Raw genomic sequence first — 27920 nt, 5'->3', positions numbered from 1 at the left:
GCCCCCTAGCCCGGGACGGTTGGACCCACCGATCCACGCACTCAGGGGTTAGGGTGTAGACCTGCAGGCCGGGGCAGGCCTAGAACCGCCCAGCGGCTCAGCGACCCAGCGTCCTGGATTCGGATTTCCACGATTCTCACCTTCTGATAACACAGGCGTCTCGGGTTCCACCGAGGCGGGCAATGCCCTGGGAGCGCAGCCTCTGGCGCTAGCTGTTCCCGAAGTCTCTTTCCTCTCAGGGCCTCAGTCTGACGCCCTCAGCCCTTCGCAGGAAGCCGACTCCCAAACCCGGGCAGGGGGTGTGGGCCGAGGGCGAAACCCCGCCCCCAGGGGTCCCTGATCTTTGCCCCCGCCCCGGGCTCCGCGCCTCCCGGAGAGGCACTGGCGGGCGGGCGGCGCTACCTTTTGTGTGTTTCGCTTCGAGGTGCTGGAGACCACCCCCAGCCGGCTGCCGCGTCCCCTCGCGGTCCCGGCCCCTCCTCTCTGCGTCCCCAGCCCCCCGCTCAGCTCCGCGTGCCAGCTCGGGGATCGCTGGTTCGCTCCCCGCGGCGCCAGGAGGAGGGGCGAGGGCCGGCAGCCCCCTCCCCCGCGCGCGCGGCGCCGGAGCCGAGCTCAGCCCGGGGGACCCGCCGCCGCCGGTCATGTGGGCCGGACTGCTCCTCCGGGCCGCCTGCCTCGCGCTCCTGCTGCTCGGGGCCCCGGCCCGAAGCTACACCGGGAGGAAGCCGCCCGGGCACTTCGCGGCGGAGAGGTAAGCGCCCCGCGCCCCTTCCCGGCGCCGCCGGGGGGGTGCTACCGGCATGGAGCTTGGAGGCGCCTAGGGGCGCCCCGGAGCCGCCGGCAGCCGCGGGTCGGGGTTCGCTCTGGGGCGCTGTCCGCGCGGGCGCAGCCGGGGGGTCCGGACAAAGAGACAGCAACTTGTGCCTCTGGGCGGGTGCCAGTCGTGCGCCCCTGACTGGGACTGTCCTGGCTGGGACCTGGGGAGATGGAGAGCCAGGCACTGGGTGAGCCCGAGGGTGCCCTGGAGCGCGGACCCCTGGCGAGGGGAGACCGGGACATGCCACCTGGTCTTGGGACTGGCTGGCTTTCGCTCCCAAACGTGCAAGCGCCTGGCCTTCCCCACTGCGCTGGCCGCTCTGGGGCTGGGGGCTTTCCCTGTGTCCTGGCTTTACGCATATCGTGGACCTTGGAACCGACCGGGTCTCTCTGGGTTATGTTTCGGTTTCTGTCCGTGCGTGCGCGCGGGTGGGGGAATGGGGGTGTGCCCCCTCGCTGTCTTTAACGCTGGATGCCGCCCTGCGCACGTGTTTGTCCCCGGGCCGAGGCCCGGCAGCCGCGGGGCCCTGCGCTTGTGTGCGTGACGCTCGGAGCGGAGGAACACGGTGTCAGCGGGCGGCCTGGCCCGTGGCCACGTCCTCAGGGGGGCGCGCAGCGGGGGCGGCCCAGCCAGTCTCGCTGCTCGCACGTGTGTTCCGCAGCCAACACCAGTTCCTGCTCAGATCCTGCCGGCTCCGCGGCCTTTCACAGCCTCCTGCCACCTGTCTCCCGGTGACCACCGGTCCTAGGAGGCTCCTTGGGGCTCTCTGGCGGGTGCTCGGCTCCTGCCCACCTGAGGGTTCTACTGCACCAGCCTCCCGGGCATCCTTACATCTGGCGCTTTGGTGGCACTGCCTGTCCCTTTCCGAGCCTCCCAAGGCTCAGCTCATTAGGCCGGTCTGAGAGGTCTGAGGATCGGGAGCTGCCGGCTCCTGCCTCCGAGGCTGCTGCCATAATCGCTCCAGCAAGGGGGCGATGAGACTTCACTGCCAACCGCCCCCCCCCCCAACTCCGGCCTCCTCCAGGAGTGCCTCCTCTTCTTCTGTGATGACTTCACAGAGGGAAAAAAGGTCCCAAGTCCCCAGGAACAGATGTCAGTAGACTTTTCTAAAAGTGCCATGGTGTCCTGAGCTTCCCTTTCCAGAATACTTGTCATATTTGACATGGATTATTCTCCGCAGGAACAGGATGAATCTGTCTTACCCCACGTCCCCATTGCCTGGTGGTCTGTGAAGGGCGGGACTGGCAGAATGATATTCCCATCAGCCTCTGAGCAGGGATAGAGAGCACAGCTGGGAGGGTTTTCTTGTCCCTGTTCTGTTGCACTGGGATTCCCAATTCAAACCAGGCGGGACTTCATCACCCTCTGTCCAGCTCATTACTGGAACTGGCTGTGGTTGTCATCTCTGTCCTCCCACAGGCCTGTGATTGTGCTGCTCTCCCACCTGGACCACCCTCTCCCTTCCTCGTTTTTTGCTGGCTGCTCCTAGTCTCCTGTTCTGCTTCAGCCGAGGCGCTGCCCTCCCAGGAACCGCCCCCCCCTCCCCAGGGCTCCATAGCCCATCCTGATGTGGCGCTCGTCATGCTATGTTGTTGTCACCTGGTCCCTGGTCTGCCCAGCGTCCCTGAGAGGTGGGGATGGTAACTTGCTCATGGCTATGTGGCCACGCCCCGCCCAGTGTCCGGCACATGGTTCGCTGTGCCCGGCTTTCTGCCCTTTCTGGACTCCGGATTTCCCATGTTCCTGGTTGAGCAGACTCTCTTGCCCTCTCCAGTCTGGGCAGCTCGCTGGTGCTCCCACGCTCACCGCAGAGCTGTCACCTGTGCCAGTGCCTGTGGGGGCCCTCTGGCCTCCCTTCTCAGCTGGTTTCCCAGCAGCCATTTATTGAGCACTTACTATGTGTCAGACAGTGCTCTGGGTGCTGGGGGGAACAGATAAGAAGCCCTCGTCCTCAGGGAGCTGTAGGGAAGACAGACAATGAACAAATCAACAAATTAATGAATAATGTCCCAGGAAGTGTTATGGAGAAAAATAAAAGCGAGGAAAGGGCAGACAAGAAAGGCCTCTCTGAGAGGGTGCCATGGGCAGAGATTGGGGGAAGGGAGAGAGTGAGCTGAGTGTGTGTCTGAGGAAGAAACTTCCTGATAGAGGGAACTACAAGTGCAAAGGTCCTGAGGCAGCCATCCCTGGGCTCTTCACTCATCCCAGAGCCTTCCCTCAGCTTTGAGTCCCCTCTTCCTGGCCACTCTTTGCTCTGTATCCATGTGGCAGGTATCTGCTCTCACACTTGTGTCTTCGTCCTCCCTCCAGGGGAGACTATCTGGGTCCTTTTTCTTTGGAAACTTCCTATTGCCCCTCCAGGGGTTCTTGAGAACTGTTTGCTGGTTGACTTACAGACTGGCTGGGAAGTTTTCCTGTTGGCCAATCCCTCCCCTGACACAGAACGTGGAAAGTGCTTTCTTCTCTCTTGCAGGCGCCGGTTGGGCCCCCACGTCTGCCTCTCTGGGTTCGGGAGTGGCTGCTGCCCTGGCTGGGCGCCCTCCATGGGCAGCGGGCACTGCACCCTGCGTAAGTGCTTGTCCCTGTGCCCCGAGCCTTCTCCACCAGCAGTGTGCATTGCCAGCACTCAGTCCCTGGTCTGAGGGGCAGATTGGGGGCCCCAGTGCCTGGTCCCTCACCTGCATTTCTCCCCTCAGCCCTCTGCTCCTTTGGATGCGGGGGTGGCGTTTGCATCGCTCCCAATGTCTGCTCCTGCCAGGATGGAGAACAAGGGGCCACCTGCCCAGGTAACTGGGGATGGGCAGTGGCTGATGGGAAGGACTGAAGTAACACTGAGGTTATATGCCGGACACCAGGCACTTGAGCTGCGTTCTAGAATATCATCTACAAAGAGCCCTGTTAGGTAGACATTTCATTCCCATCTTACAGAGGAGGAAACTGAGACACAGAAATTACTGTCTTGCCCAGGGTCTCACAGGTAGTAAGTGGCAGAGCTGGATTTAAACCCAGCCCTGTTTGCCTGCGGAGCCACCCTCCCAACAGAAATGAGCCTGGCGAGGCGGGGGTGGCTGGGCTGCCCTGCCGCGTGGTGCGTGCTCACCGGGGCGATGCCTGTTGTAGAGGCCCATGGACCCTGTGGGGAGTACGGCTGTGACCTTACGTGTAACCATGGCGGCTGTCAGGAGGTGGCCCGGGTGTGCCCCGTGGGCTTCTCGATGACAGAGACAGCTGTTGGCATCCGATGTACAGGTGAGAGGCCTGGGAGCCGTGGGGGAAGGGGAGGGGAAGGGCGGGAATTGTGTTTCTTCCCTGGCCTGCCAGGGTGTCTCCAGAGAGTCGCAAGAGCCAGGCTAAGCCAGGGCAAGCTCTGACATTTGGGAGTGGGCAGGGAGGCGTGCAAACGAAAGAAATGTGTCACTTCTGGTACTTCCCAAATATTTTTTGAGCACCTCTATGGGCAGGAACGGAGCTAGGGCCTGGGGTTACTGGAGCCACAGTTGGTCCCTGTTGTTTGTTATGGAGCTTCCCTATATGTGGAAAGGAGACAAGGAACGGGACAGCCCAACGTATTGGGGACCTTAACTGGGACGTGCAAGGTGGGGAGGCCTGCAGAGAGGCACGAAGCTGGAGTCTGGGGTTGGGGGGTTGGCAAGGGAAGGCTCCTTGGGAAAGCTAAACTCACTAATTATTTTGTAAAAGTATGATCTGTGATTAAAATAAGTTCCTACTGGCAAAGTCTGTTACCTTCCCCAGAGGCGGCCACTGTGACTAGTTTCTTGCTGGTCTTGCCAGAGCAGCAAAAGCCTTTTGGAGTTTTAACGTTGTAAAAATAATGTTTGTCCCCGTGAAAAGAAAAGTAAGAGATAATTTCATTTTAGAACATTTGGAATAAGAGAAGAAAGGTGAAAATAAACATTTCCTGGAAGTCCCTACCTGGAGACATTTGTTACTAAAATGAAGTTATTTTTTCTGTTCTTTTTTGTGAGTGCTTATGTGTGTATATGCGTATATATGTTTTATAAAATTGCGATTGTAACTTATCTGTAGTTTTTATTTATTATTTTTCCCATTTAGCTTTATGTTGAATCACTACTCCTTGCAACACAGTTTTTAACAGCTGTGTACTTGGCTGCTGTAATTGCGATACTAGCCTGCTACCCCTCCTTTAGGCAGTCTGCCATGTTTCACTACTATATAATGCTGCAGTAAAGAGGCTTCTCGTCTGCTACTCTGGTTATTTCCCAGAAGGAGAAGTATTGGGTCAGAGGGTCTCCCTAAAGGAGTCTTAGAGCTCATTGCTCCATCTCCTCCAGAAAGAAGAAGCAATTGAGCAATGATCCTGCCCCGGAGTGCCTTTCGTCTTTCCTCATGGGGTGCTTCCGCACACACTTCTCATTGTCGGGGCAAACTGGACCAAGGGAAAACCAGAGAACAATGTCAGAGCACAGGGTGCAGGACAGAGTGGCCCTGGCCGTAGCCATGAGGGATCCCAGTGGGATGGGGTTAGTCAGGGTGGGCTTCTTAGAGGTGGTGGGCATGGTCTTGAAGGGCCTGCCCATGAGAAGAGCAAGTAGATACCAGGGAGAAGGCTGAGTAGGGGGTAAGGGGAGTGGAAGTGTCCAGTGGGCTTGGGGGCCAGGCGGTGAGGGACGTGGTGCAGACTGGAGCAGGCTGGCCGATCCTGTGGGGCCTCAGGAGCTGCCCTGGCTCTTTGGTGGGGAAGAGGCGCCATGCAGCAGGACTTGGGGGTTCTAGCTCCTGGCGCCCGCACCCCTGAAGCCAGAGCATCTCACCAAGCCCACCTGCCTAAGCACTGCCTGGATCTGGTCACCCCACCGTGGGCAGAGGCCTCAGGGAACTCCTCTGTGCTCCACAGCCTGGTCTTATCTTAGGCCACTTCTCTGGATGGTAACCCACGCTTCAGGCAGCCTGGGCCTCCGTGCAGCCCCCATAGAGCCCAGCTGCTGCCCGGAAGCCTCTTAAGTTCTTTCTCCACTGGGGGGGGGGCCCTCCTCCTAATGCCCTGGTCCTCCCAGCCCATGACGCCTCCAGGGCACCTGCTGTGGCCAGTGGTTCCTGGGTGAGGCATCTATCACTGGCCCGCACGGGCCCGCTGGGCGTGTGTTTTGGCTCCTATGTTATCAGACCGTAAACATCTGGAGAGTCAGAGCTGTGTCTTTGCCACATGTGTGTCCTTAACAGTCCCTCTCCAGGTCTGCTGCACACAGTTGGTGCTCAGTGAACATTCAAGGCAATGACGCTGTTGATAATTTGATCCGCCTTCCCGTCTACTGCTCTCTGCCATGTTAGGGGCCCTGTGGGGTTGCCCTGCGGGTGGGGGCGCTGGAAACAGTCCTGTCTCAGCTCTCTGCTCTCTTCAGCTGATCTGCATGAGTCAAAGGGCGGCCTGCTCCCTCTTCTTTCTTGGGGTTCCCTCCTAGCCAGTGGCTTTCCTGGTGCCTGCTTGTCTTCCTGGGGTGCAGGTGGAGGTTCCAGGCTGCTGAGGGCAGGCTCAGTGTGGGCACAGGGTCCTCGTGGGGTCAGTTTGTTCCCCGAGTCACAGCAATGCTCAGAGTGGATCGTGCAAAGGTGTTTCTCTTCCCAGACATTGATGAATGTTTAAGCTCCTCTTGCGAGGGCCACTGCGTGAACACGGAAGGCGGGTTCGTGTGTGAGTGCGGGCCAGGTATGCAGCTATCTGCCGATCGCCACAGCTGCCAAGGTGAGCCTGCAGGGAAGGGATGGCCGCTCTGGAAGGGTGACAGTAATGCCAAGTTGGGCCCTGCTGGGCCCAGCACAGTGTGCTGTCCGCATATCACTTTCCCCGAGATCTTCTGTTATCATCTTCATTTGCATAAGAAGACTGAGGCTTGCCCAAGGCCATTCTGTTAGTAAGAGGTGGAGTCAGAGTTTGAATCCCTAGCACGTCTGACTGTTAGAACCTGCTGCTGCCATTGCAGCCCAGAGGGATGGGGAGGGAGGACAGGCCCCTGGGAGGGGTGGGGCCCGCTAGCCTGGGGAAGGAGGCCACCGGGATGAGGGGGGAGGGGGCCGGAGGGCTGTGAGCGAGAACGGAGGAGCTGGGGGGGGGGCACACTGGACTGGGGTCATTCAGTCTCTCATTCATTGGTTCCACCTGCCGGTGCTGGCCCAGGGTCTGGAGCCAGCTGGTGGGGAGGGGAAGGGCAAGGTGGGTGGGAGTGATAAGCGCTGTGGGAACCTGGGGAAGAGAAGGAACCTTTTTTCCTAGGTGAGCAGGAGAGATCTTTTATAATAATCACTTGTTCTTTTAAAATGATTCTCATTTACACAAGTTATATGAGGAAACATTCTCATTTAAACAAAGCAGATCAGATAAAAGGTCCCCTTTGACGCTGTGCTATTATTTTCTGTGTGTTCGAAATTTTCATAAAGTGTAAAAAAAGTTTTAAAAGTCATAGTGATAAGAACACTGAGGCTTAAGGAAATTAAATGACTTGACCAAGATCTTGTTAGGGCTAAGATTTGAACCCAGTCATTCCTCTGCTTGTTTTTTACCTCCTCAACAATTGGTATTGAAGATCTTTCCACATCAGGATAAACAGACCTGCCTTGTTCCTTTTCACTGCTGACCCTGCAGTCCATAGTTTACGGACTCTTCTCTTATTGATGAACATGGAGATTATTTCCAGTTTTCACAATTTCAAACAACAGCATGGGGAAGCTTTTATACAGGAGGTGCTATCAAAGCTGAGTTTTGAGATATGAGTAGGAGTTTTCCAGCCAGACAAGAGCAAAAGGCATACCAGGCAGACAGGAGAATGTGGGCAAATGGAGAGGCCCAAAGAGCGTGGTGTGTTCGGAAGATGGCAAGAATTCAGGCCATAGTGAAGGTGAGGGGCAGGGAGGGAGATGGGGAAGGCAGCCGAGGGCTGTGTTCAGAGGCCTTGTGAGCTATGGTGCTGAGCTATGGTGCAGCGTTGCTGCTTTATCCTAGGATAAGGCCTGTGGCCTTTGGGAGCCACGAGCGGCTTTAAACAGGGGGTTGCCTGATTGGGAGTCCCCTTTGTGTGGAGGACGGCTTGTGAGCAACAGGTAGAGACAGAGAGATGTGCAGGAGGCTTGGCTGCTCTCCAGACTAGAGACGAAAGTGGCCTGGGCCAGTGGGTGGCAGTGAGGGTGCGGAGAAGCGAGCTGGTCCAGGGTGTTTTTAGGAGTTGGTAGACTGGATGTAGGTGGCGAGGAAGAGAGGGAGTTAAGGTGGTCCCCCAGGACCCTGAGTAGGGTAGGAGATCGTGATGAGAGAGGAAGAGGGGACCACATATTTCCAGAGCTCCATGAGGCAATGGACCCCCGCCCTGGACTTTGTCCTTCCAGACACTGACGAATGCCTAGGGACCCCCTGCCAGCAGAGATGTAAAAACAGCATCGGCAGCTACAAGTGTTCCTGTCGAAGCGGCTTCCACCTCCACGGCAACCGGCACTCCTGCGTAGGTAAGGCCCAGAGGACCCTGCGGCCTGCACACTTAGGCTGCTGCTCAGGAAGATGGACAGGGCAAGCCCAGGGACCCGGAAGGCCAACAACTGGACCTTCTGGTCCTCTGGAGCCTTTGCTGGGAGCCTGCCCGTCTCGGGCTGGCGTGGCTCCCCACGGGAGATCCCGGCTCGGACTTTTCCTGGCCACGTGCCACTTTCATCCTGTTATGTTTCTCTTCCGCTCCTCCCCCAGATACACCCCAAGGATTCCTCTCTGCTCACCCATTTTCTTGGCTGCCTTTGCTCCCCTGGGTAAATAAAGCACGTTATGTCTTGGTTCCTCTGGTTTAGAAGGAGACCCCTGTGTTTTCAGCCCATTAGCAGAAATTTCCAGAAAGGGATTGGCATGTTTGGCTTGAGCTTGGCTCATGGGTTGAAGGTGGGGTCCCGTGGGCCTGAAAAAAGACCTTGTTCTAGTGGAGTTAGGTATTTGTCCTGAAGCCTACCTTGAGCAGCTCAGGGAATGTGGAGACTTTTTCAGAAAGAAAACGGGAGGGTGGAAGGTTTGGTGAAGAGATTCCCAGGTAGCGCTTAATCATTGCTCATTAGTGCTTAATCATTGCTCATAGTGTCGGGATGAGTCACTGAGTACCCATTGAATCCCACCATATGTACGAACCTTGCAAGAAGACTAGCACTAGATTTCAGCCCTGCTTCCAGCTGTCTGAGCACATCCCGCACCCTGGGGCAGGGATGGACCCCATAAGAACCTGGGAGGGGGACTCCCCCAGGCTTTTGGGCTAAGGGATGGGAGGAAGAAGAGCTCCCTAGTCTGGACAAGGCAGCTGTCTGCAGCGACGCTCTCCTGCAGATGTAAACGAGTGTCGGAGGCCACTGGAGAGGCGAGTCTGTCACCATTCCTGCCATAACACCGTGGGCAGCTTCCTGTGCACATGTAGACCTGGCTTCAGGCTCCGAGCTGACCGCGTGTCCTGTGAAGGTGAGCACCGGCCTGGCCCTCCTGGAGACTGGCCCCGCCCCCAGCACCAGGCCCCGCCCTCCTGGCCCCCCTTTTCTTGTCACACCTTGTTTTCGGTTCATCTTCAATGTTTTCTTGAGACAACAGTTTCGTTCTGTCTCTTTGGCTAGAGTACAGTGAAGTCATCAGAGCTCACAGCAACCTCAAACTCCTGGGCTGAAGCGATGCTCCGCCCTCAGCCTCAATTTTTCTTATTTTTTGTAGAGATTCGGTCTTGGTATGTTGCACAGGCTGGTCTCGAACTCCTGACCTCAAAGCAATCCTCCTGCCTCTGCCTCCCGCAGTGCTAGGATTACAGGCGTGAGCCACCTCGCCCGGCCCATCTTGTTTATTTTCAGCATCCCACTTTCTTCCTCGCCTTCTCTTTCCACTTCTGCATCCTCTCTTCTTCCCTTTTTTTTTCACTGTTTCCCCAGCCCTTCTGTTTTCCCCCAATGGTAAAAGGAGAGAAACCGATAGAACATGTGACAGAGGAGTCCGAGTGACGGGGCTCCCAGGGACCACCCTTCTGCGCTTTTATGGTGCCCCGAACACATGTATAATGTCATGCATGTAATGGGGGCCTTGCCAGAATCCTCCACTTTTCACTTCTCAGGGTGCCATGGGGTCTCTCCTTGTCAGCGCCGAGAAAGTGACCTCTTTCCTTCTAGTGCACAGCCTAGAGTTTCACATCCTATAAATCTCCCGGGATGACCGTTGAGCTCGCCTGTCCGTTTCCTCTCCTGGCCCGGCGTCTGCAGTCTCCCTTTCTCGCTGGGATCCTGAATCCCTCACTTGCCACCTTCTCTGCCCTCTTAGTTTTTCTGATTCTCTCTCTCCGTCTTTCAGACCTTTGGGCAGCGGGAGTCCATCTGCAGGGAAGATGCCCTTTCCTTGTCCTAAGTGTGTGTGTTGGGGCTGCAGCGGCCCCTGGGCTGCTCCTCCATCCCAAGCCTCAGCGACCCCTCCAGGAAAGCCACAGCTGGGTGGGTGCAGGGGGCACACTCCGACCTGTCAGGACGTAGGAGTGCGGACAGGTTACCCAGGATGGGTCCCTGAGGGGTTAGCGGTCCGCCTGGAACACCTGCAGCTCCCTCGTGGCGGGTGAGGAACGGGAGGCAGGAGAATCCGATCGTGCAGCGCCTGCAGCAGCCAGACCTCCGGCATGTCCAAGTGTAACTTCCTCCTGCTTGTGGTGCTTTTCCATCCGTATTCTCCTGGGCTTGTCACCCCAGCAGTTAGACCCATTATACTGATGAAGAAACTGGCCCAGTTCAGTGACTTTCGGTGGTGGTGCCAAGTCCAGGTCCCCCTGAATCCCTCCTCCTGCCCCTGCCTTCCCCCTCGAGAGATCCTGTGCTTCCGTTTCAGCGTTCCCGAAAGCCGTGCTGGCCCCATCCGCCATCCTGCAGCCCCGGCAGCACCCCCACAAGATGCTCCTGCTGCTTCCAGAGGCGGGCCGGCCTGCCCTGTCCCCAGGACACAGCCCTCCTTCTGGGGCTCCAGGGCCCCCAGCTGGAGTCAGGACCACCCGCCTGCCATCTCCCTCCCCACCACTACCCGCATCCTCCCCTTCCACCCCTACGAGGCTGCTCTCCAGTCCCATGGCCACCCCAGTGCCTACTGCCTCCCTGCTGGGGACCCTCAGGCCTCCCTCCCTCCTCCAGGGGGAGGTCGTGGGGACCCCTTCCTCACCCAGGGGCCCCGAGGCCCCACGACTGGCAACATGGCCCTCTCCCTGCTGGCACCTGGGCGCCATATACGAATCAGGGAGCCACTGGACAGAGCCTGGGTGTTCCCAGTGCTGGTGCAAGGTGGGTGCCAGGGGCCCTTGAGGTTGCCCTGGTCTGGCGTCTGGGGCCTTGTGGTGGCTGTAACTCTGCTTGTGCTTTCAGGACGGGGAGGTGACCTGTGAAAAGTTGAGGTGTGAAGCTGCTTGTTCCCACCCGATTCCCTCCAAAGATGGAGGGTGCTGCCCCTCCTGCACAGGTGAGAGCGGGTGCCAGGGAATGACACAGTCCTGCCTCTTCCCTTCCCCCAGCCCTCCTGCAGCCGAAGGCTGTGCACCATCTTAAGTGTGCATTAGAATCCCCAGGAGGGCTTACGAAACCACAGACCCTGGGCCCTGCCCCCAGAGCTCCCGATTCAGCAGATCTGGGATGGGCCTGAGAATGTGCATTTCTGACAATTCCCAGGAGCTGCTGATGCAGCGGGTCCAGGGGCCACACTTTGAGAACCACTTGTCTATGCTGTAATATCCTTCAAGGGGAGCCTTTTATCTTCTGGGCATCCTTTTTGAGCCTCGTTCATTGGTTCTTTCATTCGTTCATTCAACGAGCCTCTCCAGATCCACTCTGCAGTCCCCTTCCCCTGCCCCAAAGCCCCTCATACAGATGGAGGAGTTGTCATTTCTAAATTCTGTCCCAACTCCCACTTTTGATTCCCTCTCGTCTGCTTCTAACTTTGCATTTGCTTCTCGTGGCGGTGAGGATAGGACCCAGATTCTTAACAGGGCCTTCACAGACCTCCTGGAAACTTGCCCTGCACAAGAGTCGCTGGGCTCCCATTGAAACTCGGAGTCCCACCCAGCAGGTCTGGGGAGAGGCCTGAGAATCTTCATTCCTCTGATGCGCTCAGTGATAGGATGCCCAGGTTGCTGGACATTGAGCAGCAGTTAAAAAGTCTTCCTAAGGATTAGACTGGATGGACTTGAGTAGGCGTGGAGGAAACAAAAAGGATTAAAATGGAAATGCACTTAGTGATTTTCTTAATGATAATTGTGATCTTTTACTATGTCCCTACTATGCACTGAGCCCTGAATGTAAAGTACTGGGTACTTTACATCTGAGGTTTCGGATCCTTCAAGTCCCCTGCAGGGTATATGGTGGTATTCCCGTTTTGCAGTGAAGACAACTGTGTCCCAGAGATGTTAATGGCATGTCCAAGGCCACTCAGGTAAACTGAGCCGGCAGACCAGGTTTTGAACCCAGGCTGCTTTTCCTGCCTTCTGGGAATAAAATGCTGTGTCCTGTAGACAGCTGTGGGCCAGACATGAATAGACCCTCCTGGGGCCATCAGGGGCTGGTCCTTGCAGATGTCTCCTGGGTAGTTCCCCAGGGGTCTTAGGACCACACACTTAGGGTACCTGAATCTGCCGCCCCTGGGGCACCCAGGGTAGTGAGGGAAGGTTCCAGTTACGTTATGCCTGGAAAAGTAGTGAGACCTCAAGTTTCCTCTTCTTTGAAGAGGTCTGATGCCACCACCTCCTGTTTGTCTTTCAAAGGCTGTTTTCACAGTGGCGTCGTCCGAGCTGAAGGGGACGTGTTTTCACCTCCCAATGAGAACTGCACCGTCTGTGTCTGCCTGGTAGGCATCACGGGATGCTCAAAGCCTCGTGGCTGTTTTCTTAACCTTTGGGGTTTCAGAGGAGGGGGGAAGGACTGGATGTTGAAGGTGAGCTTGTTGAGTGGGAAGCAGAGTTCTCAGGTTGTGGATTTTGGTTAGAACCTGTAGAATTTAAAAGGGCGGGGGAAGTGTAAAACCTGAAGGTCGTGGAGTCAGGGAGGCTTCTGCCGGGCAGAAAAGAGCCAACAGGCAAACAGGGTCCGTCTGTTGAGGAAGGAGGGGGGACCAAGCTCGCTGGAAACTTCCCACCGGGGAGGCTGTTTTTCTCTCCAGGCAAAATATTTGCCGGCACAATAAAGGTCTCACGTCTGGGAGGCAGAAAGCTCCTTACCAAACGCACCTTGTTAAGAGTATTTTGCTTTAGGCAAATTCACTCCTCCAAAAATAGTTTTTAAGCACCTACTGTGTGCAGACACCACCAGATGCTGTCAAATGTATTTGATTTTGAGCACCCACTGTGTGCCAGGCCCAGAGTTGGTGCTTTTTGTCTCTGTCCTCACCGAGGCTCCTGGCAGCTCTTCAGGGTCAGCTTTATTGTCCCTATTCTATAGATGAAAAGATTGAGGCTGGGAGGTGGCAGAGCTGGGGTTTGATCTGAGGTCTGTATGAGCCCAAAGTCTACCAACTCACCCTGCTGCCCTCTGACAATCTAAAAGTGGCTCACACTTGTAATTCCAGCACTTTGGGAGGCTGAGGCGGGAGGATCGCTTGAGTCCAGAAGTTCAAGACCAGCCTGGGCAACATAACAAGACCCCATCTCTACAAAAAATAGAAAAATTAGCCAGGTGTGGTGGTGCACACCTGTAGTCCCAGCTACTCGGGAGGCTGAGGCAGGAGGATCGCTTGAGCACCAGAGTTTGAGGTTGCTGTGAGCTATGATGATGCCACTGCACTGTAGCCTGGGTGACAGCGTGAGACCTTGTCTCTAAAAACAAGTGGCTCCTGCTCTGGCACGGAGGGTGGAAGCTGCAGCGTGATAATCAGCTACTGCACGATTTCTTGAGCTCTTTCTGTGTGTCAGGCCAGTGCACAGTGGCCCAGGGCTCTCGTGCGTGATCTCGTTGTACGTGACTCCTGGCAAGCCCCGAGAGAGGCGCCGATTCCGGTCCGTCTCGCAGGGAGACCGAGGCTCAGAGACGTGGTGTACTTTGCCCAAAGCCTCGTTAGTGGAGAAATAGACACTGGAACTCAGGTCTGGCTGACTCCAAAGTGGAGGCTTTTTGATCTTAAAGCCAAATTATTCAAATTTATTTTGAAATTTAATTCTTTGAATAGCCAACGTGAGCCACTTGGTTCAAAACTGAGACGCACAGGGAGGTGCAGGGGTAACTGTTCTGCACCCCTCGGCACCCTCGCAGAGCGTCCCGGCACCTCTGTGTAAGGAGCGGGGTGGACTCTGCCCTCTGCACTGGCCTTTGTCATGAAACAATGTGTCTCGGCAAAGCGGATGTTCCAAACCACACCGGAATAAACACAGGAACGTGGTCCCTGTGACCGAGGCAGCATTTGCAGGTCTCGGCTGGCTTCCTCTAGGCAGCTTTTGTGTTGGAAAGGCGAGGTGTGAAATAGGGAACCAGTCCTGTCCCACCCCCTGCAGCCCCAGTGCCATCTCTTCCCTCCTCCTCAGGCTGGAAACGTGTCCTGCATTTCCCCCGAGTGTCCCCCCGGCCCCTGTCAGACCCCTCCACAGTCTGATTGCTGTACTTGTGTCCCAGGTAAGTGACTCTCTTGGGGCATTTTGCTTTTTTCATGTATGTAAGGGAGGGATGTTTCTGGGTATGTGTTGGGTGGGGAGAATGGAGGAGAGAGGAAGGAGGTTGGTTACTGCTTTAGAAACTCAGACGAAGTGAAGCATTTCAAATTGTCTGTTTGTATCGAGCAACTACTATGTGCACACCTACTGTGTGCACACCTACTGTGCGCTAGACTGCTCACAGCCTGGCCTGCCCCCGGCCCCAGGAGGTACCTTCGGAGTCCACCCTTGGCATTACTCTGTCTCTCTAGATGAGGAGGGGTCTCCCCTTAGTTGTTCCTTTGTTTTTTTAGCATGGTTCTCTTGCCTGGGATGGCCTTGACACTGTCACAGATATTCCCTGCCAGCTCTGTGCCCCGTGCTGTGTGGGCACTTGCCAGCACTTGATCTCACTGAATCCTTGTGTTGACACTGTGAGGAGTACAATTCATTGCCCCATTTTATAGATGAGAAAACTGAGGCTCTGAGAAGTCAAGTCACTGCCCGAAGACACACAACCAGTTAGTAAGGGAGCAGAACTTGAACTTCAGTCTACCTGAGTTCAAAGCTGGTGTTCTTTTTAAAATATTTTTTCTTAACTTTTAAGTGTGATTTTTTTTTTTTTGTTTGTTTGTTTGTTTTTTTTTTTTGTTGAGACAGAGTCTCACTTTGTTGCCCAGGCTAGAGTGAGTGCCGTGGCGTCAGCTTAGCTCACAGCAACCTCAGACTCCTCGGCTTAAGCGATCCTACTGCCTCAGCCTCCCGAGTAGCTGGGACTACAGGCATGCGCCACTATGCCCGGCTAATTTTTTCTATATAGATTTTTAGTTGTCCATATAATGTCTTTCTATTTTTAGTAGAGACGGGGTCTCGCTCAGGCTGGTCTTGAACTCCTGACCTTGAGCGATCCACCCGCCTCGGCCTCCCAGAGTGCTAGGATTACAGGCGTGAGCCACCACGCCCGGCCAATGATGTTTTTTTTAAATTAAATTATTTTTGCATAGTCAGTGTAGTCCCTATGAAGTAGGAACTGTCATCAGCAGCTTGGATGAGAAAACCGAGGCTGAGGGAGCTTTCGGTATCTTGCCCAAAGTCACTCCCTGGTGAGTTGTGTAGTGAGGATTTGCACCTAGGTGGTCCAGCTAAAGGCAGGTGGGCCTGGGCAGTATTTGAGGCTGGTTTTCATCAGGGGGGCTCTTTAGACTAGAGGCCCTCACTAAATCCTCGAAACCTCCAAGGGGGCATCATTCCCAGACCTTTGTCTTAGGTGTCGGGGGCTGTCACTTCTTATTTCTTTTTTCCTCTTACTCTTTAGCTGTTTGCGACTTCCCCTGCCTTTCGGCTGAGGACTTCATCTTGCATGTGACTCATTCTCTGCTGGTTTTTGCACAGTGACTTGTTTTGCGTCGGGGTTTGGAGGCAAAGAAGCGCTCTGGGTTCCTGGGCCTGGAGTGTGCTGTGGAGTGTGGTGGGTGGGTGTCAGCCGCCCCAGGACCCCCTGGCCACTCATTCCCCTTGTTCTTTAGCTGCCCCTGCCCACAGACCTTGAGCTGCCTCTCCCTTTCTCATCTGCAGTGCGATGCTATTTCCACGGCCGGTGGTACGCGGACGGGGCTGTGTTCAGTGGGGGTGGTGACGAGTGTACCACCTGTGTCTGCCAGGTAGGGAGGCACAGGGTCCTGGTGGGTGACGGGGAGGAGGGCAGGACATAGGACTTTATCCAGGATGGCTTGACCAGGACAAGATGAGCTGCCAGGCAGCAGAAGGGAAACTGAGGCAGCAAACCTACTACAGGGATTCCCCAGGCCTTCCCAAGTCTCTTTGAAGTTGATTCTTAAGCACTGCTGTTTATAGAGCACCTACTGTGTGCTGGGGACCCAACTAAGCACAAGAGGTCTCCCGTGCCCTCAGTCCAGAAGCCCACAGCCGAGGCAGGCCATGGCCGGGTAACCGGGAATCCTGAGGTCTCCTGGAGGGTGAGATGCCAGGTGGAGACCCAGAGGATGGCAGGGAGCCGGGTGCTGTGCCTGGCAGAGGGCACCAGGTGGGAGAGGGTGGAGGACCGAGACGGGCCATCCTGGCGGGAGACGGGGCTGCGGGCAGGAGTCCTGCCTTGGCTGGGTCCCTAGCAGCGGGGCTGTGCAGGTGACTTACCGAGGGAGTGCTCTCGGGACAGGCAGCTGGGGAGGAGGCCCGGGCAGGGCAGGGAAGTGCAGGGTGCTCTCGGGCTGACCTCCGGGGAGCTCTGGAGGGGGACTGTGCCTGGGAGCCCAGCCCTGTGCCCTAGCATGAGCCGGTTGTACAGACTCTCTTTGCTGTGCGCAGCAAGGACTAGTGACCATGCAGGACCTGGCACATTCGCAGGATGTTCCCCCAGCCTCACACCCTAGTCCTCGATGAAGGACTGGCCTGTCCCCACAACCACCACTCCCTCGAGACTTCTTTGTCACTTCTACTTGAGGGCATGGGTGATGGCAGCCTGCCAGCATCCTCTTTAGCCCTCTGTGGCCTATGGTGGGGGCTACCTCACTGGCCTGTGGCCCTTGGCTCTCTTCCAGAATGGGGAGGTGGAATGTTCCTTCATGCCGTGTCCAGAGCTGGACTGTCCCCGAGAGGAATGGTGGCTGGGGCCTGGACAGTGCTGCTTCACCTGCCGGGAGCCCACGCCCACGACAGGTGAGGCCGTCTCAGGGCTTGGATGCCCCGGGGAGGGAGGTTGAACTTCACCTGCTGAGACTGTTAGTATGTGTGTTAGTGGTATCTGTATGTGCGAGTGTGTATACATACGTCTGTGTATGAGTGTGTCTGTGTTTGGTGTAGTATGTGTGTGTTTGCGTGAGTGGTATCTGTGTGTGTGTCTGTTGTATCTGTGTGAATATACATATAAGTGTGAATGTAAGTGTATGTACAAGTGTGTTTGTGTGTGTATGTCTGTATGTTTGTGTGAATATGCCTGTGTGAGTGTGCATATTAGTGTATCTGCTGTGTCTATGTAATATATGTGTGTGTGTAAGTGTACATTTGTACGAGTGTCTGTGTGAGTGTAGGTTGTGTGTCCGTGTGTCCGTGTGTCTGTGTGTCTGTGTCGGGTGTCTGTCCTGGGGGTGGTGCTGTAGGTCTGGCGGGCACTTGAGCCCACTGTCTGCCTCCCTCCCCGTCCGCTGGCCAGGCTGCTCTCTCGACGACAACGGGGTTGAGTTTCCGATTGGACAGATCTGGTCGCCCGGTGACCCCTGTGAGTTATGCATCTGCCAGGTGAATGACAACCTGCTCGCCTTCAGCTGCTTTACCCGCTGCCCGCCCGCCCGCCAGCGGAGACCCAGCATCTGCCCTCCAGAGGCTGGGCCCCCGCAGGCTGCCTCGGTCTCCCTCCCGTGCTGTCACGTTCCCCTCTTGCAGAAAGGGCCAGGGGCCAGTTTTCCTGCTCTTGGTAGAGGTTTCAGGACAATGGCGCTCGGCAATCTGCCTTATGAACTGTGTGTGACACACTGTGTCTGTGCAGGGAGCTGCCAGCACGAGGAGTTAGCATTAGGCGTCCTCACGGAAGGCTTTCCTGGGGCACACAGATGGCGGGGGGGCTGGGCTGCCTGGGACCCAGGTGCCAGGGCTGTTTCTATGAAATTGCGATGCTTTCTTCATGAAGGTGAATTATTGCCCGGGCCAATATTCAGTTTCTTTAAAAAAAGAAAAAAAAAAGGCTGGGCTCAGTGGCTCACACCTGTAATCCTAGCACTCTGGGAGGCCAAGGCGAGAGGATTGCTTGAGGTCAGGAGTTCGAAACCAGCCTGAGCAAGAGCGAGACCCCGTCTCTACTAAAAATAGAAAAAATTAGGCAGGTGTGGTGCTGTGTGCCTATAGTTCCAGCTACTTGGGAGGCTGAGGCAGGAGGGTCACTTGAGCCCAGGAGTTTGAGGTTGCTGTGAGCTATGATGATGCCACTGCACTCCAGCCTGGGCAAAAGAGCGAGATTCTGTCTCAAAAAAAAAAAAGAAAGAAACCTTGTATGGCACTTTGGTCTTCTGAAACAGACGTTTTAGGAGAATAATTTTCTATAAAAATAGGATTTTATTGTACTCCATAAGTTTGGGGTGAGCCAGGGTTTCAGGGAAAAGCTGAGGGAAGAATTTGCATGGGCTAAGGGTGCTGCCTTTGGCTGCCGCTGGGGGTGGACAGGAAGCCCAGGGGACCACAAGCTCTGACTTTCCTTCTCCTTAAATATGTGAAACCTTTCTGGAAGGCTCGCATCACCTTTCCCAAGCAGCTGATCCTGTTTAGGGGGAACTTGTCACCTCCCAGCCACATCATGGCACCCTTAGGGCACGCCTTGGCCAGTTTGTAGTGTCGCCCTTTCTCTGGGGGTGGGGAGGCAGGGACTGTTGTCACAGGTGGGGTCTTGGTGAAGATCCTCCTTCCTTCAGGCAGATGGCTCGGTGAGCTGCAAGAGGACAGACTGTGTGGACTCCTGCCCTCACCCGATCCGGATCCCTGGACAGTGCTGCCCAGACTGTTCGGCAGGTAACCCCCTGCCCAGCACCCCCAGCCCCAGGGGGGGGCGTCTCAGGGCTGCCCTCATCCGGTTCGCCCTGCACCAGGCTCCTCTCTGCTAAGCACCGCACGGGCTTCATCTCGTGTCGTCCTCTCCGCAACCCTGAGGGGCAGCCCTGATTTACAGACGGGGAAACCGAGGCTCAGAGAGGCAAAGCAGCTTGCCCAAGGCAGGTCCTGTCTGGGTGCTGGAGGCGGATGTGAAGGCGCAGAGTTTACGGCCCAGGTGGGGCCGTGTAGGAACTGTACCTGTGAGACAGAGAACAGCCAGGGGAGATAAACGCGATACTTTTATTTTTTCATGGTAATTTTTACCTTTTCCATGATTTCAGAAATAGCATTTTGTTGCAGAAAATACAGACAGCATAAATAAGGACCAATTTAAAAGGGCTCATTACCACTGTTAATCTTGTGGTTATTCCCCTCTCGTCTCCTTGCGATGCACATGCGCGCACACATATGTAATACTTATTGATGTGTATGATGTGTATTTTTTCTTACACAATCTTCCTGCACTGTGTCGCCACCTGCTTTTACATTTCCCAGTACGTGATGAGATCTTCAAGGTGGCGTCTTTCAGGCCGGGCCTCTGGGGGCGTCAGGAGTCAGAGAGGGAGCGATGTGGGGGAACTGGACAGGGGGGTTGAGGTGTGGCCGTGGGGGAGGGGCAGAGAGGATGTTGGGGGGCGGCCGTGAGGCCTCGACACACCGTGTACCTGCCTGTGCCACCTGGTGAGGGGGTAGAGGGGGACCCTCCCCCACTCTGGGGTGAGAACACCGAAGGCTGAGACACTGTGATCCCTTTGCTGAATCCAGTGGGACAAAAGTCAGTGCCCAGTTCAATTCAGATGAGTGTTTTGTCCCTTCCCTCACCCCCGGGTGACTGCCTTGGAGGTGGAGGCGCATGGCCTGACCTTTGCCTTCCAGATAAGCCTCCGACCTTTGCCCTAGTGGGGAGCCGGGTCACTGGCCACCCCGCTGGCTGGCGCAGCTCACCACGTGCTCTCTGGCAGGCTGCACCTACACAGGCAGAATCTTCTACAACAACGAGACCTTCCCGTCTGTGTTGGACCCGTGTCTGAGCTGCATCTGCCTGGTATGGACCACCCAGACCTGACCCCGTCTCTGGAAAGTCCCCAGCGACTGCCGTCAGCTCCTGAACCCCAGATGCAAAAATCCAGAGCTCTCTCAAGAGAAGGGTCGCTTCAGGTTCATGGCGAAAGTCGGCTCCCTCCAGCCCTGCCCAGGGTGAATCTTTAGACTGGGCCAGAGAAATATTTTTAAGCCCAGTTGGCAAAAGTCCTCTGCTTCTGAGTTATCAGGGAGAGTCTTGGGGGCTTCTCGAAGTGTAAAACGAGGCCCAAGGATTCCTGCCGAGGGTAGCGAGGAGGTGCGCAAACCCTATACGGGGCTCTGTAGTGGAATCTTTTCCATATGCTAACACCGCCCAGCTCTTGCTCTGTGCCAGGCCCTGTTCTAGGCCTTGGTACGCATGAACTCCGTGAATGCCCTTGAGAATTTCACGGGGTAGGTGCCACTGTCAGCTCCTTCTTCTACATGAGAACACTGAGGCCTGGAGAGACAAGGCATTTGCTTAAGACCCTGCAGCTGGTTAGTGAAGGTTCCGAGAACTGCGCCCTGGTACTCTGACTCCGGGATGTACGTCTCTACCCCTCAGGCACGCTGCCTCTCGGTCTGAAAAAGCATGTTAGATAGAAGTATAATTTAGTATTTGAAGGATGAAAAAAAATCCTTATTGCTTGTCTCGCCGACTGTTAATGCTGAGTGGAGCTGCCTTGCTGGCGTGGGCATGGGTGGGAGCCCCAGCTGGGTGTGTGCGTGAAAAGTGACGTGGTCTGCAGAAGATTGAGAAACTCGGGGTAAACATCCTTGTGGCCATTTACATCCACAGGGGTGTTTACCCTGAGTGACCCATGGCACTGGCCCCATTTGCTCACAGCCACGTGCTGTGGGGAGCTTTGGCCTCTGGGTCTTTCTTTCTCCTTGGGTTTTGGTGCTTAACCTTTCTGGGCAGTTCATGCAACAGGCACTTGTATAGGTTTGTTTGTTTTTTTTTTTTTTTTTCAATTTATTTGAATTTTTTTTTTTTTTTTAAGCTGGGACTGTAGGCACATACCATGATGCCTGGCTAATTTTTTAATTTTTTGTAGAGATGGGGTCTTGCTATATTGTCCCAGCTGGTCTCAAACTCCTGGCCTCAAGTGATCTTCCTGCCTCAGCCTCTCAAAGTGGTGGGACTGTAGGCATGAGCCACTGCACCCAGCCAGCAGGCACTTGTTGACAGAGGAACTCTGTGGACAAGGCGGCTCTTGCCCTTGTGGGCCTTGCATTCTAGCAGGAAAATGGACCCTGAGTAGGTGCCGTCCCTGCCGCCTGCCCCCCTGTGGACTTCTCCCACACGTGGCTTGCTCTGATGGGTGCTCACTGGCTGCACGAGCTGTGCTTTCCTGAGCATCCACCAACTGCCCTGAACAAAGGGCCTTGTACATTTCCGTGTCCTGCAGCTGGGCTCCGTGGCCTGTTCGCCTGTGGACTGCCCCATCGCCTGCACCTACCCTTTCCACCCTGACGGCGAGTGCTGCCCTGTGTGCCGAGGTGAGTGGGACCAGCTGCCCGACGTCCTGGGCTCCTGGGTGGGCCGTGGCCCTCATGGGCCCCGTCTCCCCTGCCTCTGCAGACTGCAACTACCAGGGGAGGAAGGTGGTGAACGGCCAGGTGTTCACCTTGGACGACGAGCCCTGTACCCGGTGCACGTGCCAGGTGAGCTGGGCCTGGGAGCCCAGGAGCTGCCCGGCCAGGGGGCTGCTTCTTGCCCTTTGTCCACTTGCGAAACACGGAGCCCCTTAGCCAATGTGAGTCCACCTTTTCCTGTTGTTCTTTGCTTTTAAAAAAAAAAAAAAATTCCATTTTATCTTATAGTTTTTCTTCAGTCCTTAAGGACTCAGCTCCTTACATGGGCTCGGGTGGAGGTCCGGGCGGTGCCCACAGGTCTAAATCGGGGTGGGGGTGTTCGGTCTGTTCCTGACGACCCTGTGTGAATGGCACGACTCATGCAGCAACGTGGCTTCACGTGCAGCTGGGGAAGATGCAGGCGTCGAAGACACTCGCTTCGGAAATGTCCCTGACAGCTGCGTCCTCCCCGTGTTTTGAATGATGAACGTCGCAATAGCCTTGTCCTTGGGCGCGTGTCAGGCGCAGTCATGCAATGAATAGGCTGCGCTGACCATGGCCCTTGTGGACGTGACCACTGTTCCTTCTTTTCTTTGTCACCTTGGAAGCAAGGACTCGAAAGAGCCATTCTTCCTTTAATTACTGCCAGGACACCCTTGGTTCTGACCGTCTCCTGCCTGTTTGTGGGCGTCCGATGGAGAAGTGGTTTCCTTACGGCAGCCCCGCTGTCGCTGCTTCGCCTGTTCTCCAGGCGAGGACCAGGCACCGCAGCCTCTGTCCCGGGGTCTTCTGGGGGTCCCACTGCTGGTGCGAGAGCCCCCTGAGGACACTGCCCTGGGCAGGCAAGAGGCTCAGGGCTTCCTCACGGGTGTCCTTCTGCTTCCCCAGCTGGGAGAGGTGAGCTGTGAGAACGTCCCCTGCCAGCGGGCCTGCGCGGACCCCTCCCTGCTCCCCGGGGACTGCTGCTCCACCTGCCCAGGTAAGCGGGCCTCTGGGTCCTGGACTTTCACCGCCATCCTCTTGTGCTTCACTCTTCTTCCCAGAAACATAGAACTTATAAAGGGCTGGATGTGAGGAACCCAGGCTCAGAGAGGGAATTGGCTTGCTCAAGGTTGCACAGCCTTGGCGGGGCTTGCTGACACTCGACCAGTGCTCATAATGCCACACCAGGACGTGCCGCCTGACATATTTGTTTGTTCATTTACTGTTCCTTTTTCTTCCTCAGTACTCCTTCCTTAATCTATTCCCCTGCTTTCTTCTTTAGTTTAAGTTCCAACTTAGGAACTGCGTGTGTCTTGCAGAAGAGTCATTGCTGGTGTGCATGAGCACTCACTGTGTGTTGGGCACCTCATGTGTCTACATCCCATCTTCCCAGCCGCCCTTGAGACAGGCATTCTTATTGCCCTTTGCCAGGTGAGGAAACTGAGGCACAGAGAGGTGCAGGGATGTGCTCAAGGTCATTCCCGAAAATTACTGCCTCATCTGTCTGCCTTTCTCCATTGTTCGTGCACGTCCATGCGGATCTTTCTGCAGAGTTATAAGCAGGATGCGACGACCTGCCATACCCCTAGTTCCGACGCCCTGTATTGCTGCGGCTCACAGCCGGCCGTTTCGAAAGCTCCCGAGTGCCCTCCCGGGCTGGTCTGCCTCCCTCCTGCCTGCTCACATGGCGTTTAGGTGGCTTCTTTTCTATCCATAATAGAACCACTGGGAAAAGTCTTTGGTCAGACTATATTTTTCAAATCTTGTGAGTTGTGTTCAGACTGTGTGGTTACTAGGTGGAGTCCCCGGGCCCCGGGGCATCAGAGTGGTTTCGTGACTCCCACAACTCCCATGACGGGACGCCAGACAGGGCCCTAAAGGAAGAGGGAACCTGCAGAGCCATGGCTGGCTCCCTGTTCCTGCCAATTCTACAGCTCTATGTTTAGAATTTTAATTTTTTAAATTAACTATCTATAAAGTACCCTAAATGTGGCTTATTTAATTTTTTTTTTAACTTTTTTATTGTAAGTTGACAATTTATAATTGTATAAATTTTATGGGCACAAAGTGATGTTACGATTTATGAATACGACGTGGAATAATGAAATGAAGCTAGTTAACACAGCCCTCACCTCGGATACTTAACATTTTTGTGGTGAGCACATTTGCAATGTACTCTCTTAGCAATTTTAAATGTACAATTGTTCTATTATTAACTCTGTTCACCACACTGTGCAATAGAAGTAAAAAAAATACTTCTCCTGTCTGAGATTTTTTTCCCTTTGGCCATTGTCTCCCCGTTTCCCCCCCCCACCCCCAGCCTCTGAAACCACCGTGTGCTCGCTGCTTCTATGGGTTCAACTCTTTTGGATTCTACATATAAGTAAGATTTGTCTGCCTGGTTTATTTCACTTAGCATAGTGTTCTCTAATTCCATCCACGCTGTCACAAATGACAACGTGAGCCAGCAGTTAGTCTCTAGAAAGCTGGGGGAATAAGATCTGTCAGCTCGCAGAGGCATTTGTGGTGGTTAAAACAAAATAAATCTGTAAAATGCTAAACAGTTCCCAACACGATGCATTTACACGTTATACATTTAAAGGCTGCATAGTGTTCCGTTGTGCAGGTATATAGGACATTTTCTGTACCCATTCATGTGCTGATGGACACCTAGGTGGATTCTATAACTTGGCCATCGTGAATAGGGCTGCAGTGCACATGGGACTGAAGACATCTCTTCCACAAACTGATTTCACGTCTTTCGGGTAAATACCCAGAGTGGGATTGCTGGGTCTATTTTATGTTTTTAAACTTCTAGGAAGACAGGGAATTTTTTTCGTCACAGATCTATGGCCTGGATTTCCTCTTGTATAAAATATAAAATATCTGTTTAACTCCTCCTTTGCCTTTTTTTTTTGAAGAGGCAGGGTCTTGCTCTGTCACCGAGGCTGGAGCGCAATGGCGTCCTCATAGCTCATTACAGCCTTGAACTCCTGGGCTCAGGCGATCCTCCCACCTCAGCCTCCTGAGTAGCTGGGACTACAGGGTGTATGCCACTATGCTTGGCTAATTTTTGTATTTTCTGTAGAGATGGGGTCTTGCTATATTGCCCAAGCTGGTCTTGAACTCCTGGCCTCAAGCAATCCTCCCGCCTCGACCTCCCAGAGTGCTGGGGTTACCGACTGAGCCACTGCACCCGGCCTCCTTTGCCCTTTTGAAGAGTATATCCTGTTTTTAGGGCAGCTCTTCAGATATGCGCGCTGAGCTACTTACTGTTAGGACGCTGGGGCTGGGAACATCCACTGCGTGTGTAAATTCATTATGCTGCGAACTGTTTAGTACTTTATAGATTTTACTTTGTTTTAACCACCACAAATGCCTCTGCAAGCTGACAGATATTATTCCCCCAGCGTTCTAGAGACTAATTGCAGGCTAACGCGCCAGGCCGTGTGTTGAGCACTCTACCTGTATTACCGCATTTACATGCCCGTGAGCACGTCTGGGCGTGGCTGCCCGTTATCTCCATTTTGCAGATAGGGAAATGGCGGCTCAGAGAAGGTAAGTTCTAGTGGGTGGTGTTGGACTCAAGCCCCGCTCTCTCCCATTCCTTATCCTGTGCTCTTCCCCACTGCTTGCCTGCCTCCAGCTGGGGAGACTGAGGCCCAAAGAGGTGACCCTGCAGAGCCCAGCTCCTTCTCCCGGAGCACACTGCCCTGGCTATGTTTGCCACATGCCTCTTCCTACCGAGAGCTCTCTTTAAGGAAAAACAACTTTTTTACTGAATATAAATTATTCTCTTTTGATTTTTAAAAGCTAACAATTTTCTTGATATGATTCATATACTCTACAATTCACACGTTTAAAGTGTGTGATTCAGTGGTTTTGAGCATGTTCATAGAGCTGTGCAACCGTCCTCTTAATGATTTTTCAAATCTGATCATTCTCATTTTTTACGTGCTTGACAACATCCCTCTCCTCCTGGATCCGCCTTCGAATCTCTTCCTCCTTTTGCTTCTTCACTCTCATTTTCCTCTTGCTGAGCTTCCTCCTTCCCTTATAGATGGTTCCTGACTCACGTGATGGTTCAACTTAATGATTTTTTGACCTTCTGATGATGTGAAACTGTTCGTACTTTGAATTTTGATCTTTTCCCCCGGGCGAGTGATGCGTGGTACATGAGATATTCAACACTTTATTGTAACATAGGCTTTGTGTTAGATGATCTTGCCCAACTGCAGGTGAGCATGAGTGTTCTGAGTGCGTTTAAGGTGGGCTAGGCTGAGCTCTGATGTTTGGTAGTTTAGGTGTAGTAAGCGCATTTTTGACTTAGGATGGGTTTGTTGGGACGTAGCCCCCATGTCAGTCGACGGGCATCTGTGTTTGTTTTTCCCCTGTGTATCGAGCGCTTACCAGGCTCTACGCTGAGACTTTAAACAAATTTTCTTTAAATAGACTTTATTTTTTAGAACAGTTTTAGGTGCATAGCAAAATTGAGTAGAAAGTACAGAGAGTTCCCATCTACCCCAAGGCCACATCTGCCACAGACCCACACCAGGGTGGCATATTTGTTATAATTTGCAGGCCTATGGTGACATGTCATTAACACCCAAAGTCTGTAGTTCATGTTGAGGTTTAGGCTGAGACTCTCCATGTACCCCGTCATTCAGACTCACTCCTCTTCCCCCCCCCCCCCACATGAGACTCTGAGAACCAGTCCTTATTCTTCTGCCCATTTTACAGACAAGGAAACGGAGGCCCAGGGAGGTGACATTGCCTTGTGCAAGGTCGCGCAGTGAACTGCCTCCCTTTGTTCACGGTTCCTTTTCAGTCTTCTCTCCCCAGGGCAGGAGCTGGCTGGTCCTGACCAGGTGTGCTGAGGCCCCTCCAAGGGCAGGGCCTGGGTGTCTGTCCCCGGCCCCGCTGGCCCCAGAGCCACCTCAGCCGCTGGGACGAACCGTGGTGCGTCCCGTTTCCCGTCTCTCTAGATTCTCTGTTTCCTCTGGAAGGAAGGCAAGTGCTCTCCCCTCCCGGAGACGTGGAATTCAGCAAAGCTGCCCGGAGCCCCCGTGGAGACTCCGAGGCCCCTGTCAACTGCAGCTCCTGCCCGGGGCCCCCGCCGGCATCACCCCCGAGGCCAGCGCTCCGTCTGCTCCAGCTCCTCTTGAGAACGAACTTGTCTAACACACAGACTTCACCGACAAGCCCCTCAGGGGCTCAGGCTTCGCCCTCAGCTGCTCTGGGGCCACGGGGCACTTTCCCAGGGCAGCCCAGGGCTGTCCAGTCCCCTCCACTCTCTCCTCGGCCTTCGACCCCTCCAGGAGCCTCCTCTCTACCTCCAGCCTCTCTGGGGGCTCCTCAGCCACCTCCTGTGACTCCGGAGCGCTCCTCCTCAGCCTCCGGGCCCCGGACAGCGTCCAGGTGGCCTTCTCTGCCGGCCACCCTCCTGACCGAAGCTTCAACACTTTCCACGACGGACCCCACCCCCTCAGAGACCCGCATCACCCCCCTCAGGCCTCGCACACTCTCTCCTACCACCTCCAGCCTCTCCGAGGCCCCTGCAGCCACTGCCCGCCCTGGCACCCAGCAGCTGCCGGCGGGGACCTCACGGCGACAAGAGTCCACCACGTAAGCAGGTCACTGTTCCTGGGAGACTCCGGACAGAGGAAGCTCTGCCAGTGGCGCAGGGCACGTGCAGGGTCGCTCCGGGCGTGAACCTGGCAGGTGGCGCAGGGGTGCACCCCCGCAGGGCTCCTTGCAGGGATGGCGGGCCCCAGGCTGGATGCAGCCTTGTTCCCGAGCAGCACTGGGAATGTGCTATAAGAATTAAGCAAAACGGTGCTGTCCACTGTCAGCGTCCTCCCTGGACCACCCGCTGCTCGTCGCTGGAGAAAGTGAGGGCTGCCAAGCTCTCTCCCGGAGGAGGAGCGTCAGATAGGGCCGGGATGCCACCGGGACTGTGCCGCCATCCTCACGTGTCCTCCTCTGAGGTTTCCCGATTAAAGCTTGTCTCGGTTTCCCCAGGCTGCCCTGCTCATTCCCTTCTCGCCTGGGGGAAGGTGGGACACATGACCCCAAGCCCACAGGTGGTAGACGGGCGCCCACCCTGACCCTGCTGCTTGGGGGAGAAGCGAGCACCACACTGGGGCTGGGATGGGGAGGGGTCTTGTGTAAGCGGCTGGTGGCCTTTGGCGTTGGGAGACGTGTGGAGTGAAGGGAGAAGACGATGGAGAGGGCCTTGCGGGTTGGGCACCCTGGGAAGGAAGCGCTGAGAGGAA

The 27920-nt window shown here is 55.2% G+C and overlaps 1 protein-coding gene across 4 annotated transcripts; it reads left to right on the top strand.

The window, feature by feature from the left end:
• Positions 1-363: 363 nt before the first annotated feature.
• VWCE (von Willebrand factor C and EGF domains) lies at positions 364-27665 on the top strand. Of its 4 annotated transcripts, none has more exons than XM_069471449.1 (20): positions 364-751; positions 3291-3385; positions 3514-3603; positions 3938-4066; positions 6423-6539; positions 8174-8290; positions 9144-9272; positions 10662-11104; positions 11186-11279; positions 12574-12656; positions 14323-14410; positions 16003-16088; positions 16986-17103; positions 17597-17682; positions 18846-18942; positions 19986-20068; positions 21498-21588; positions 21671-21753; positions 22552-22642; positions 26631-27665. In XM_069471449.1, the coding sequence occupies exons 1-20, from the start codon at positions 642-644 to the stop codon at positions 27272-27274; spliced, it is 2874 nt and encodes a 957-aa protein (XP_069327550.1). In that variant the 5' UTR covers positions 364-641; the 3' UTR covers positions 27275-27665. The 4 variants fall into 4 exon arrangements, with proteins under 4 accessions (XP_069327550.1, XP_069327551.1, XP_069327549.1 ...); XM_069471450.1 differs by having other exon boundaries at positions 398-751; positions 17597-17662; positions 18850-18942; positions 26631-27658; XM_069471448.1 differs by having other exon boundaries at positions 398-751; positions 17597-17662; positions 19986-20220; positions 26631-27658.
• Positions 27666-27920: the final 255 nt, after the last annotated feature.

This window comes from Eulemur rufifrons, chromosome 6 (genome assembly GCF_041146395.1).
Source record: "Eulemur rufifrons isolate Redbay chromosome 6, OSU_ERuf_1, whole genome shotgun sequence".
Classification (NCBI taxonomy): Eukaryota; Metazoa; Chordata; class Mammalia; order Primates; family Lemuridae; genus Eulemur; species Eulemur rufifrons.
This window is presented reverse-complemented; position numbering and strand designations above follow the sequence as displayed.

Coding starts and splice junctions, on each gene's coding strand:
- VWCE (XM_069471448.1), top strand. CDS start 642: ATGTGGGCCGGACTGCTCCTCCGGGCCGCCTGCCTCGCGCTCCTGCTG. Junction 16,089..16,985: donor GTACCACCTGTGTCTGCCAG/GTAGGGAGGCAC, acceptor GCTCTCTTCCAG/AATGGGGAGGTGGAATGTTC. Junction 18,943..19,985: donor CTGCCCAGACTGTTCGGCAG/GTAACCCCCTGC, acceptor GCTCTCTGGCAG/GCTGCACCTACACAGGCAGA.